We start from the raw sequence: 14808 nt of genomic DNA, 5'->3' as shown, positions 1-14808 counted from the left end.
TGTAAGGAATCTAACATAAAGACTAAACAAAACACACTGGTATATTTGCTCTTTTTGAATAACTTTATTTTGGGAACGTTCCATAAGCATTAGGAACATACATAAAATGACACAGCACTGTTGACAATGAAAAAAAAAACAGCATTTGATCATTTCCAGCTTTATAAATTTAAAAAAAATGATTCAGTTACAACAAAAAAAAAGTTTAGATGATATTTTAGCAAGTATCACCTTGCAGGACCATAATCACATTTAAGCCACTGACTTACTTACTTACTTACTGTTGTTAATGGAATAAATTCACACTGCATCTACTTACTATAGTATTTCTAAGCATAATCACAGCTGATTGAATGCAATGTGATATACACCAAAATTCATATGGATGTCACACAGTGACAGCATTGTACAAGTAACATTAATGACCTCCAACAAACACATGTTAAATTAGACTGGTCAAGCTAAATGGAATGTTGGAGCCAAAGAGAAATGTAGTGGAATTCAGATTGTCTAGTAAGACTTGAAACTATACATTAGGATGATGTAAAAACTAAATACTGGTGGAGCCCTAAACAAAATACTAGCAGCAACTGTTACAGCCCTCTTAAAAGTTTAAAGAAATCTAGCAAATAAAGATAATAGCAGTTTTGAGAGGATATAAAACTTTTATATACTTCAGCATAACCTATTTGCTTTAAATCAGGCATTTCTTTTTAAGTCAGTCTGGGAGTATATTCCAGCTGTTGCTTTTCATAAAAGTTTTAAAAATAAGCAGATTTAATGCTGGAATGCAGAATCCTCCTTGGCCATAAAAACCCCCAAATGAACTATAAATATATCTTGGTTCAGAAAGCAAGATATTTGAATCACTTGAAGTTGGCAGTACTAAATAAGGTATCAGCACCTTTTAGCTAGGTTGCTTGAGGGGCCAAGCAGTGAGATGAGGACTGTCCTAATTCAGTGCCCAATGCTGAAAGTAATCTACGTATAAAACGCCTACTTGTCACAGGAGGCCATGGAGAGAGCCAGAAATAATTTTTCAAATTCAGGCATAAATTAAGGAAATAATAACATCTAATAAGCTCCCTTGCTTACAGCATAAAGAAGAAACACTGGCAATACTCTTAATACCTGAATGCATGTGCTGCTTTCAGTTTTGTTTTTTGTTTTAAAGTTCATGGAGTAAGAGGAAAGGAACTGGGGAAAGGAGGAGGACTAAATGAATACATTTCAAATGGAATGGAATGAGTTTGGCTCTTAAATATCTGAACAATAAGATTTTTAAAGCAGCCACACAGGTAGCCAAGCAGATTAAAACAAAGCTGCCTGCACGTAGTTCAAATACAGTTTACCTGGCATAAATGAAGACCATGTGGCACACAGAGAGCTACATGCATATGATTAATACTACAAATTATTAGGTCAAAATTCAGGATAAACATGGCTTGCACTTCTCACAAATCATTCACAATTTATGGCAGGAGAACAGGGCACCTAAAAAAAAAGAGACTAATCCCTATCAGGCACCAACAGCATATCTTGGCACAAAATGATCAAGTGATTTCAGCTGAGTTACTGAACTTAAATGCATCTTCCAAGTTACCTGGTACCATGACAGCCATGGCATCAACGGAGATCATCCTCATATCCATTTTGACACTCCACATACAGATTATGGACACGGTAAACTTGCCGCCTTACAACGTTACCGCCAGCCACAGCTTGTGCTCTAGGTTCCAATGCCAAACTGGTAGAGCACTGCGTACATTTAAAACTTAAATTTCCCAAATAACTAAAGGAAATCTGAACATTTAGACCATGTTTGGGTTCTTCATTTCGCTGACATTTTCTAAAGGGTTACAATTTTAAGGAAAAAACATTTTACCACATGCTCCAACCCCTTACCCCCACCAAAAAACCCAAAACAAAAACAAAAGTTAAAAAAAAAAAAACCCAAACACCAAGTATAATATTAATACAAAGAACCATTATGAATCTTTCATTAAACTGAAGCTCACACAAATGTACAATCACAAATTTCAGTAGTTTAGGCTGCAAGTTTAGATCCTATGCAAATATATACAAAAATAGTAACTCTAGATTCAAGAATAAGGGCTTTTCCCAATGCTAAATCCATATTCTAATGCAGCCTGAGCTTTCTTCTAGGTGCTATAGTCTACTTTCTGCAGATTCAAAGCTGTGTCAAGTTGATCCCTATTACCACATGTGTATATGGGGCTGAATTAAAGGACACTACAATTCATTTTTTAGCACAAAGAAAAGTCTGCCCAAAGTCCATTTAAAATACTTTTAAAGTTTAAGTGATTTTTTTTTGGTTCAATTTCTATTTCTGCATAGCCACAGAAGTTTCTACTAATAAAGAGACTACTTTAGTGTTTTATATGATTATTTTTTTAAAAAGTCTTAATCAAACCTATATCAACATTGGTTCACGGAGTCCCGTTTTCTCCTTTCTTCATCACAAGCTTTATATTTCTAAAAGACCCCTTCATGCAGGGAAAACAGTACTGAGCACCGGTCTTTGTGGTCAGGCTCAAATCTATGAACTTCTAAGCAGTGCAAGCCACTGACTTCTCCTTGAGCAATGTGCTTACAGTACGAGGAACAGATGCAAAGCTGCATGGTAACATTCTTGTCATCAGCAGTGATTGCTGGGAATGGTCAAAACTGGAGGTCAAACACAATTTTGTCTTCATAGAGGGCAATTACCAGCATGATGGCAAATCCAAACAGCAATCCTAAATTCTGAAGAATGAATTGCCCCACTGGACAGAAGCCATGTTCTTCATTGTCACCATCACCATGCAACATTTCTGGAAGCTAAAAAATATTTTTTAAATGTTTTAAAGCAATTTTGTATAATATTCTGCTCATTTTTTTTTTTTTACATTTTCCTACTTAAGAAAACTAGTGACTAAAGCACAACTACTAATAACTATTTTATTGAAACAATGTTAACCATAACACATATTAGTCAAACACTAAGAAATTTTATGCTCTAGCTGTGTACTAAGTAAACACTGTATCTGTACCCTCCTCATCCCCCAACAAATGCACATAATATATGTATTAGTCACTTTTTTAAAGTTACTGTCCACTGACATTTATGCTAAAGTATAAGACAAGTTACTGTTGCAGATAAGACTCTCAGAAAAGAACACCACAATTCCCACATGTACTGATATGTCTTAAGCTCACTGAGAAAGTAAGATTCCTTTGGGGGATATTTCATTCAAAACTGTATCATTTCTTCACCCTTTTCCATCTAAAATTCTCATTTCCAACTGCACATTTCATCAAGGGTACACATTAACAGACAATTCCAAAATTGGTATCTCTATGCCCTTAAAAGCCATTATTTTCCTTCCGACAACGGACACAGAAAATAGTATATCAAGGCTACACAACAGAACTACTACCAAGTTATGTACACTGCCTTCACTGTGTACTCTATTCTCATAAGTGATAAAATTTAAAAAATTTTAAAGTTTCCAATATCTTTAAAGGCACAGTGCATTCAAAAGTACAGCTCAACTTCTAAAGCACAAGCATATATTACATTTAAAAATAATCCAGGGACTTCCCTGGTGGTGCAGTGGTTAAGAATCTGCCTGCCAATGCAGGGGACACGGGTTTGAGCCCTCGTCCGGGAAGATCCCACATGCTGCGGAGCAACTAAGCCCGTGTGCCACAACTACTGAGCCTGTGCTCTAGAGCCCGCTAGCTACAACTACTGAGCCCGCATGCCACAACAAGTGAAGCCTGCACGCCTAGGGCCTGTGCTCCTCAACAAAGAGAAGCCACCACAATAAGAAGCCCGCGCACCACCACGAAGAATAGCCCCCGCTCGCCACAACTAGAGAAAACACGCACGCAACGAAGACCCAATCCAGCCAAAAATAAATAAATAAAATTTATTAAAAAAAAAAAAAAAAAAAAGACATAGTTCAGGGACTTCCCTGATGGCACAGTGGTTAAGAATCCGCCTACCAATGCAGGGGACACAGGTTCGATCCCTGGTCCGGGAAGATCCCACATGCTGTGGAACAACTAAGCCTGTGCGCCGCAACTACTGAGCCTGAGCTCTAGAGCCCGCGAGCCACAGCTACTGAAGCCCGCATGCTGCAACTACTGAAGCCCACGCACCTAGAGCCCATGCTCTGCAACAAGAGAAGCCACTGCAATGAGAAGCCCGCGCACCGCAACGAAGAGTAGCCCCCGCTCACCACAACCAGAGAAAGCCCGCGCACAGCAATGAAGACCTAACACAGCCAAAAAAATAAATCTAAAAAAATTAAAATAATAAATCCATAGTTCAAAGTATAAAACTTAAATCTTTAACGTGTCTAAGTAAATGAGATTTGCTGAAGACGGAATGTATGTGATTATAAGCATAAATTCTTCCCACCCAAACCTAATCAAAATTGCAAAAGAACTATTTCCAATTTTCACGTTCACTTTTCTGGTTTTTTTTTCAAGTTTGCAGTGAATATCTACAGAAAGATGACATTGATATGCTACTCTCTATTTGACACTAAGCTTTACTCCAAACAATATCTTGGTGCTTTGGGGTTTAGGGACGAGAAATGTAGCGTTAAGTACATAATGCCTACCTAGGAAGAAACGCCATTAATCATTATTAAATAATGAGTACAATTAATCCAACTACCATGCTCTGACAGTGCTACAGTATATTTAACAATCTCCTGAGGGTCCTATTTAAGAAGTACTTCATGCTGGTCATCTATTCTGTTCAGAAGTCTATGGCAGTAGTGTACGCTAATGGAGGTTACTGTTCTTATCCAGCAGAATTAAGTAGTTGTGACAGAGACCATTACAAATGTCAAAGCTGAATAATTGTGACAGAGACTATATGGTCCACAAGCTTAAATATTTACTATCTGTCCCTTGCCAACCCCTGGATTAAGACTAAAACTGGCAAGTTCCTACCTATGGTTTTAGTAAGAAGACTATTTTATTACGTTCTTCCCCAAGTTTTTATTGTTTCAAAAACTTTCAGTTCTAACCTTCCTTAATATTTAAGCATAAACATTGTATGTTTCACAGAAATATCCCCTCTAGATATGTGCACATACCAGCAAGAAGAGGCACCATAGTGCCTTCCGCACATTCAATTCTATCCTGAATGCCAACACCAATATTGTCTGTCATGACCACAGCTAAGAGCCAGCCAGTACCTACCTCTATGACCACAGTTGTTAACGTGCAACAATGCTCCAGATTGGTTGATAAACAGGTGCTATCCAAAGCCCCCGAAAAACCAGATGCTTCCAACTGGGTATGCTAAAGGTACTAAAACTTCTGGTACTGTTGCTATCTTACTGAATGACTATACATCAGTAAAAACTTCCCCCTTATAGCCAAAGTGGTCTTTCTAAAATAAAAATGAGATAATGTCATTGTTGCTTAAACCTTTTAATGGTCCCCCCAAATTTACAAGATAAGCTTTAATCTTTTTAGCATGGCATGTTGTGTGACTCATCCGATCCGATCACCAACTACCTAATTAATGACACTGTAGATATATTATCTATTTCCTAAATGGACCCTAAAATATATGTGGACAGTTTGTCCCTGTCTTCTAGAATATTTAGGTGTTTCCAATTGTGACATTATAACTACTCTGCAAAGAACATTTTCATATGGTTTTATTTTTATTTATTTGCTTGCTTGTTTTATTAGCAGTAATCATTTTACTTTATTTCCTCAGAATACAGTCCCAGGAGTAGACTCACTGGTCAAAGAATGATGCTATTTATTATTCTATTTTCTTATATGCCCTTTCCTCTTGCTTCTGATAAACTCTTTTACCTTCTTTAAGACTTGGCTCAAATTTCCTATTCCAGAAAAACTTCCCTAATTTTATTACCCAATTTTTTAGCCAGCCTCCCTCTGTAGTTCCACAAACACGTTGCACCGCTCTATCATAACACGTATCCAAAGAATTATAATTAATGGCTGCTTTTCTTCTTCATTAGAATATAAATCCTTACTGTAATGACTCTCTGGTTCTTTTTACACTTTCAGCTCTCTAATATAAGAATTAGCTCATTCATTCTTCATTCAACTAATTATGAACTACATCTCCAGCAGTAAATGAAATATGACAAAAACGCCTGCCTTCCCAGAACTGATATTATAGCTCAATAAATAAAATGTTTAATGTGTTATTAGTAGACTGAGATACAAGTGCAAAGGAAAAAAAATAAAGTAGGAATAGAGGATGTGAAATGTTGGTGTAGAGACTGAAATTTTAGATAGGATGCCTCAAGAAGTGAGGGAGCTAGCCAGGAGAATGTCTGCGAGATATTCCACAGGAGTGACCAGCAGGAACCAGGGCCCTGAGGCAGAGTGTGCCTCGTAGAGGAGCGGGAGAGGAGGTGAGGTAAGGTTAGGAAAGTTAGGGATGGAAAGGGAGAAGAAATGCTCAGGAAGATTAAAAACCTTGACGGTCAGAAGAAGAACTTTGTGCTTCTACTCTGAATGAGATGGAAAACCACTGAGGGATTTGAAGCTCACAAGTGACATGATCTAATCTTACAAGGATCACACAAAAAATAATCTCCCAAGGTGTGTTGTAGAAATAGAGTGTGGTGGACAGGGCAAGGGCAGAAGCAGGGAGAACAGTTAGAAAGAGAAAGATGATGGTGGCTGGAATGAGAGTGCAGTGGAGGTGATGAGGAGATGGAGCCCTCAGCAGATGTGGGAAGGACAGAAAGAGGGGAGTCAAAGAATGATACTCAGGGTTTTGATCTGAGCAACCAGAAGAATAAAGTTATTATTAATAGATGTGGGATTCTATAGGTGGTGCTGGTGCAAGGAGCAGGGTTGGCAAATATCAAGAGCTAGTTTCTGAACATATTAAGTTGGCAACACCTTTTAGATATTCAGGTAAGCAGGTAGACAGGCTAATCTGGAGTTAAGGAAAAGGCCTGGGCTAAAGATGTGAACTTAGGAATTATCAGCCAATAGATATTTAAAGCCATGAGACTAGATAAGATTACTTAGAGGCCTTTCACCAACATTCAGAGGTAAGGGAAGAGAACAAGATCCAGCAAAAGACTAATAAGAAAGCTAGAAAGGTGGGAAGCCAGGAAATGGTGGTGGTACAGAAGCCAACGGACCAGGAGGCATTCCAAAGAGAAGAGAATGATCAACAGCCAAATGCTGCTGTTAGGACAAGTGAAATGAATATGGGCAGGGTAAGTGACCAGTGGACTGAGCAATGTCGTGGTCAATGGTAGATCTGACAAAGTAACATGGCAGAGCAGTCAGGGAGAAAACCTGATGAGCTAGACTCATGAGAGAAGAGAATTAAAAAACAAGAAAGGGTGATTTGCTATAACAGGGAAGGAGAGTAATAAATAGGGTGGTAGCTAAAACTGAAACTGGAGTTTAAAAAGATTCTTTTCCTCTACCGTTTTAAGATGGGAAAAGTAACGAGGTTTATACGTTGATAGAAATGATCCAGCAGAGAGGGAAAAACAAATGATGCAGGAAAAAGAGGGGGAAATTTAAGGGAGTTAGTGAGAGAGGGGATAGATAAGGTCTAGGGAACAGTCTGAAGGAGCTAGCTCTAGCTAGGAACAGAAACATTGCTTCATAGTAAAAAGAACGACGTTAAACAGGCATCGATACAGGGAAATGAGTAGAAATGGTGATGAGAGCTGGTTGGAACTGGTCTTGGTGGCTTCGGTGCTCTCCATGAAATAGGAAGCAAGGTCATCAGCTGAGCATGAGGACAATAAATGAGGTATTAGAGGCCTAAGGAGAGAGGGGGAAAATGGCTGCCTCTAGGTACAAAATATAAATAATTTTTATTTTTTCTTATTTTCTAAACTTTCTATAATAAATAGTCATTAAAAATTTAGGTTATATAATTTGATATGAGACTATCTAACAGATCCCACCAGAAAGAAAAGTGAATACAATATCTAGTTAAAAACAAAGTAACCAAATTGTTCGTTCTGCAAACGCACTGCCTAACATATTTAGGATATTAAAGTAAAATTAAAATAAAACTAATTGTTAGTGTTTAGATTTATTAACTTTAAACTGAAGTTAGAAATAAGGGAAATTACATAAATCCCTTGGAATATACACCATTTCCTGCAGAAGACTGGCTTACCTAAGAGGTATAGTATTTCCTTCTTGTTTGCTATAAAGCAAGCTCAAAGAATTATTTTGTTAACAACAAAAAAACATTTCCACCCCAATATTACAAAACCTTCAAAGTAGTATAATAATTCTGTAATTATATCTTTAAATACTACTGATGATTACTTTGAGTAGTAATATTATTTGGTCAAAAACCTTTAGGATAACTGGTTTCCAAAGAAGGAATCCTCCTACTTAAATGTCTTTTCTTTATTTAAGATATCACATGTCTTTAAAATGGGTTATATTTATTAGTCTTTCAAACTACATCCAGATTTCTTCCATTTTTGGAAGTTGCATTCTATTTACAGATTTAGTATAACAACAAAAATATAAAATAAGCTGTCTTACCATATCCACCAAGGCTACGTAGAGGAACATGCCTGCAGTGATGGCAAAGATCCAAAGTGTGATGTTATTGGCATACTGACCAACAGCTGTGCCTATGAGCATGCCTATGTAAGCCATCATGGCAGAGAGGAGGTTGTATACAATTGCCTGCTTTACAGTCATGCCTGCTTTAAGAAGAACTGCAAAATCACCTGCAGTTAAGACATAATGTGAGTTTTACAACCACAGGATTTTACACACAAATTCAGGAAAACACCAATAAAAAACAAAATTAAGAATGACATAAAAAAGATATACCTTTATAATGAAATTTCACTTTTTACTTAAACCTTAATACATGCAAAAACTTGGGTGAATCTCAAAGGCATGATGGTGAAAGATAGTCTGAAAGGTTATACATGATTCCATTTATATGATATTCTCAAAAAGATAAAACTATCGTGATGGAGAACACTCAGTGGTCACCAAGGGGCAAGGATAGAAAAGGGATGTGACGATAAAGGGATCGCATGAGGGGGTTTGTTGAGGTGATGGAACTGTTATCCTTGATGGTGGCAGCGCCGACACAAATCTGTATACATGTTAAAATTCAAAGAACTGTACATCAAAAAGCAAGGTCAATTTTACTGGATCACGTGAAATGAAAATTTTAAAAAACACAAGAAAAACATAAGAAAAAAAAGAACTTCACCACTGCTCTTTTTGTGAGCAGCAAATAGAGCTCTCTGCTCTGATCTCTGCCCTTTTTTCAAAGGGAAATGGGCTAAGAAAGAACAGAGGTAACAGACTCTGTATGCTGTTTATATTTATGTTTTATTTATTCCAAAAGAAAAATTAAATCTTAATTCTGAAAATCCTAAAAATGTAAAAAAAGAATAAAGAGACTTTTCTTACTCATCTGTCTAAAGCTGGAACACTAGGTAAAGAAAGGATTAAATATTGTTTAGAGAGACATTACTAGAAGGGCAAAATGCTGCTAGAACTAATAGTCTTTAAGCTAAAGGGTCGAAAGCAATAGTTTTACTAATTATAACAATTTTTTTGTTTTAATTTTTGTTACTAAATATGCAAATGTCCAATCAATTACTGAACATTCAGTATATGCAAGGTACTATATAGAATACTGAGGTGGGGGGCAGGGGCTTGTTTCTTTCCCTTAAGAAGGGATCTTACATGACTAGAAGTATATGATCTGGGTTGTTTTTTTTTTTTAAGTTATGATTACAAGGTTCTCATTTATAACAGATAAGTAGAAGTTAACAAAGAAATTAGTGCAAGGCATTATTTTCCATGTTTCAATGAATTGCTACAAACTACATCCTGCAACATTATTTGGGAAAGTTAAGATAATACACCTAAGGAGATTATCTACCAATGGCTTCTAAACTGCCATTCTCCAGTTTTCCATCTAATACTATTCTTCCTACATCTTTTCCCTCTGATCCTAAATACTTAATTCTCCTGGTGAGACCTGGATTCAATGTCAGCTTTTACCTCTTCTCTCCCCTATAGTTTTAAGTTCCTCTGGCCTTTCTTCCTTGGCCTCCTCTAAGGAAAGAGTTCCCTAACTTCTTCCTCTGCAAATTTCCTCACCATAATTCTCAATAATTCACCCATCAGTTGTGTTAAAGGGACAATTTCATTTAGCAGGCAGTTAGGTAATACAAAATGAGACTACAGAAGTGTCTTTTAGGTTATAAAATACAGTGTTTCCTTTTGTAATTTCAAAATAGGATTTTAAAAGGAGCATTACTGAATACTCAATGAACCAAATATCATAGGTAAAACTCTGTCAATTTTGATGCCTTCCCTGATATTACTGCGTAGGAAGATGATTGCTTTCATCCCTGAATAACAACCAAACAGCATGAATTAACTAGTCAAGATTCAAGATGAATTATTTAGTTAATACTTTTTAAAATTAAGGTGTAACTTACATACACAATTCCCCCCCCTTTTTTTGACCTTGCGTTCTATGAGTTTTGACAAAAGTACATACCATGTAACCATAACCGCCATCAAACTAGAACTATTTCATCATTACCTGCCCCTGCCCCTGCAAATTTCCTCAGGCCCCTCAATCCTAGGCAATCATTGATCTGCTTTTTGTCCCTACAGTTTTGCCTTTCCCAGAACATCATATAAATTGAATCATACAGTATGTAGTCCTTTGAGTCTACATTTTTTTCACTTAGCATGATGTGTGTAAGATTCATCCATGTTACAATTTATATCAGAAAACCACTGCTTTTTACTGCTAAGTAATATCCCATAGATGAACAATAGCTTATTTACCCATTCAGCAGCTTAAAGACGTTTAGGTTGTTTCCAATTTGGGGCAATTATGAATAAAGCCACTATATACATTCATAAATAGATTTTTGTGTCAACAAAAGTCTTCATCTGTTGTATGTAGATACCTAGGAGTGGGATTTCTGGCAGGGATTTATGAGAGTTCTGGTTGCTCCCCATCCTTTTCAGCCCACAATGACAAATCCAGTACCTGAATTCTCATGTGTTTGTCTGTTATCAGTATAACTTCTTTAGTAAAATGCCCGTTCAAGTCTTTTACCCATTTTTTTGTTGTTGTTGAATTGTTGGTCTTTTTATTACTGAGTTGAGAGGTCTTTAAATATCCTAAGGTTTTTGTCAGATAAATATTTTCCAAATACTTATTCCCAGACTATGGCTTGTCTCTTCATTCTTTTAAGTGTCTTTTGTGTAGAGTTTTTACTTTTTATGAAGTCCACTTTCTTACTTTTTTCCTTAGTAGAGCATGCTTTTGGTATTGTATCTAAGAACAACCTGCCTAATCCAAAAAACACAAAGATTTTCTCCTATGTTTTCTTCTAAAAGTCTTTTATATTTAAATTTTTTTCATTTAGATCAATGATCCATTTTGAGTTAATTTTTGTCTGTGGTGGGAGGATTGTTTTTCAAGTAGACATCCAATTATGGCAGCAACATTTGTTGAACAAACTATTCTTTCTACATGGAATTTCCTTTGCATTTTTCTTGGATTCTATACTCTGTTCCACTGATTTATGTGCCTATTCTGTAACCAATATAAATTGTTTTGATTATTGTGGATTTACAGTAAGTCTTAAATTCAACTTTGGTGTACTTTTTCAAAATTCTTCTGGCCATTCCTTTCCCTTTCCGTAAAAATTTTTGGAAAATCTCATTTATCTCCAAAAAAGCCTGCTGGGATTTTAACTGGGAATGTAATGAATCTATAGAGAGAATTAGTATATTAAAAATACTGAGTCTTCTGGTCCATAAACCTATAATAGATCTTCATTTAGGTTTCCTTTGATTTCTTTTGTTGGCTAATTGTAGTTTTCAGCATAAAGAGTCTATGTAATTTTGTTAGATTTAACCAAAGTAGTTTGTGTTTTTTGGTGTTACTGTAAACAGTACTTTTTAAAAATTTCAATTTCTAATTGTTCATTGCTAGCATATAAATGACTCTTATATGATGTTCTTGTATCAAGATGAATTATTTCATTTAAAAATCTATCTTTGTCCTAGTCTTATCTCAGGTTATAATTTCTCAAAGTTATCTGCATATTTTTCTACCCTTCCCTTCTCAGTAAGAACCTGTATAAACATTTGAAAAATAAATCAAAAGGAATACCCACAGCTGGAATTTATACTGAATAAGCAAATCTATTCATCTTTTGATAAATCAATATTCTTTCCTTTCTGCTGACAAAGGATATCATTAGCACAAAGAATGAGGTGTGTCTGCCAAAGCTGTTAATGTGATCCAAAGCTATAATTATGTCAGTATCTGTTAATATCAACTCTTGAGACTTTTTTAAGTAAGTATTTTAAGGTTCTTTTTGTCTTAAATAATGCATGTATACACATGTATAAATCTAAACAGTGAATGTTCAGTTTTCCCTGGACAGTTTAGCACATTATGAGTATCTTATTTTTAATTTCTATTTAACTCAGTACACGAGAGGAAAGGAAAAAATTGGACAGCATTACAGATAGCCTCTCTAAGCGAAGTCTTAATAACATAGCTACATTTATTTATCAAAATGTTATTTCCTTGAAGTTGAAACATTACTCAATGTCAAGAACAGAGTTTGGATCATCTGCCCTTCTGGATTATCCTCAACCTCACTTCCCCTTTATACATTCTTATATAGGTTTTCTTACAAATTATTTTTCAAATGTTTCAAATACAGCTCCTTACTGAAAGGGTGGAAAAAAGTGGAGAGAATGCAACAGAATAATATTGCAACTTACTTAAATTCAGCTATACAAGTTTGGCAAAAATAGAAGAGTAGTAATAAATCAGGTAATTTCATCCATTACCACACCCCGCAGCAAACATGAAATGAGAGATATGGGTTTTCTATTTCTTCAGATGGTTTCAATTTCTGCACAGCTCTCAGAGTGAACCTCCCTATATTGTTTTAAGGTTTAAAAGTACACATGGTTTTTCATATCACATTCCTAAACACACACAAAAAAACCCTACCTGGAACACCATTAGGGAAACAGCAATCTGTTCAGAAGAGGAACATCAAATCTTGGAATTACTGACTGGACTGCGGATCAGGATCTCCAAGGTACTACAATGTAATTTACACATAAGTGACCCCTGAACAACGCAGGGGCCCAGTCGAAAAGCTGCATACAACTTATAGTCAGCCCTCCATATCCTCAATTCCACATGTGCAGATTCAACCAACTGCAGATCGTGTAGTACTGTAGTATTTACTATAGAAAAAATCTGCATATAAGTTGACCTGTACAGTTCAAGCCCATGTTGTTCAAGGGTCAACTGCACATGTTTTCCCCCTTAGGGTATGACTTTAGTATAGAAATCTCAGATTAGTTTTAAGAATTCATAATAAAAAATTTAGCTAGGGCAAAACAGGTTTTATATTAAATAAACTATCCTGGAATGTGACGTATTATGCTGCTTTGCCAACATCTTAAGCTATTAAGTGGGAAGAGGACTTGTCGCTACCCACCTGCCATGCATCTCTCAGCGTCCAGGGGACTGATTTTTCCCTTGCCTGGGAATTCTGACTAAGAAGCTTCTATGTCTGTCTCTACATTCTGTTCCTCCCCAAGTGAGTAAGAGTGGATAATCTAATCAGAGTAGAGGCATACATCTGGCCCTATTTTACCAAAGTACTCCATTACTATGCCTTAAAGGCAAAAATTAGGCTCCACGAGCATTTTTTAAAACTTCCTTTAGACCACTTCTACCTTGTTGATGGATAAAAAAGCCAAAGCCTTTTCTGTCACCTCCAGAGGAGGAAGCTGAGTTATTTCTTTATGATCTTTCTTCCCTAGGAGCCCAGGCAACTAGAATATGGGGCAGTTTATGTCAATTTAGCACAAGGCATTGGGGAAAATGTACATTCTCATAATGTCTCACTCCTCTCCTTCTGGCAAAGCAGATGTATACTTTGGATTGGTATTTCCTTTCACAGCAACAGTAACATCTTAATCTCTGGTTTGTGGGGTAAAACAAGTAAAGATTTGGGGTCTCAATATTTCACTGAGGTGTCCTGGCTCAAGCTTTTACCAGAGCTCTGCACTGGGTATCAAGCAAGCGCTTACCTAGCCAATAAGATACGTATAGCATTTGTTTTACATGTGGCTATCGTTGTGTGTCACTCCCTCAATAAGAAACTATAGGGAAAAAAAAGGAGTAAGTGACAGGAAGGCAACCATCCCTCATTTCCAAACTCTCTGCTATCAGTTCTGTGCTGAAGTGGATCATGGGGGGTAAGGGCAATTCAGTATAACCACACTTAATCATGAAGTGGCCTGACATACTACTTTTAGGGGGTAGTGGGTGGGTAGGAAGGAAGTTGAAGGTTTCCCTAGCATATTGTGGATGTGTGTGCGACTAAAAAAAAAAAAAAAAAAAAAAAAGGTTAAAACTATTAGGCAATGTTTCTCATATATAAAAACTGACAAGTCTTGATTTGTGTTGCTATGGAAATGCAAGGAAGTATTTGGCATATCATTCTCTTACTAACAGGAAAGTAGTTAGAGAAGGGTGTGAGATATAGTATCTGCACACAAAGAACCTACATTGTAAGAAATAGGACATGTATTTGGTGCTTAGTATATTTCCATCTAAAATGGAAATATATTAAGCACCAAAAGAAGGACCTAGAGAAAGTAAGTGATAAAGTTTAGAGGAAATAGTAATCCCGAGGCATGGGGTACTGGAGGACTGTACTGAAGTTACAGGAAAAAAGACTCTTAACATGCTAT

At 36.4% G+C, this 14808-nt stretch overlaps 1 protein-coding gene across 3 annotated transcripts in view; it reads right to left on the bottom strand.

The window, feature by feature from the left end:
• Positions 1-1995: 1995 nt before the first annotated feature.
• Positions 1996-14808, bottom strand: part of SLC39A10 (solute carrier family 39 member 10) — a 63208-nt gene continuing 50395 nt past the window's right edge. For all 3 annotated transcript variants that reach the window (XM_061203538.1, XM_061203546.1, XM_061203557.1), the window contains exons 9-10: positions 8551-8741; positions 1996-2841 (exon numbers count right to left, since the gene is read on the bottom strand). In XM_061203538.1, coding sequence (XP_061059521.1) covers positions 2683-2841; positions 8551-8741 — 350 coding nt within the window. In that variant the 3' untranslated portion in view covers positions 1996-2682. The remainder of the gene's footprint in view (positions 2842-8550; positions 8742-14808) is intronic.

Source organism: Eubalaena glacialis, chromosome 1 (genome assembly GCF_028564815.1).
Source record: "Eubalaena glacialis isolate mEubGla1 chromosome 1, mEubGla1.1.hap2.+ XY, whole genome shotgun sequence".
Lineage (NCBI taxonomy): Eukaryota > Metazoa > Chordata > Mammalia > Artiodactyla > Balaenidae > Eubalaena > Eubalaena glacialis.
Note: the sequence above shows the minus strand (reverse complement) of the source record. Positions and strands in the feature narration are given on the sequence as shown.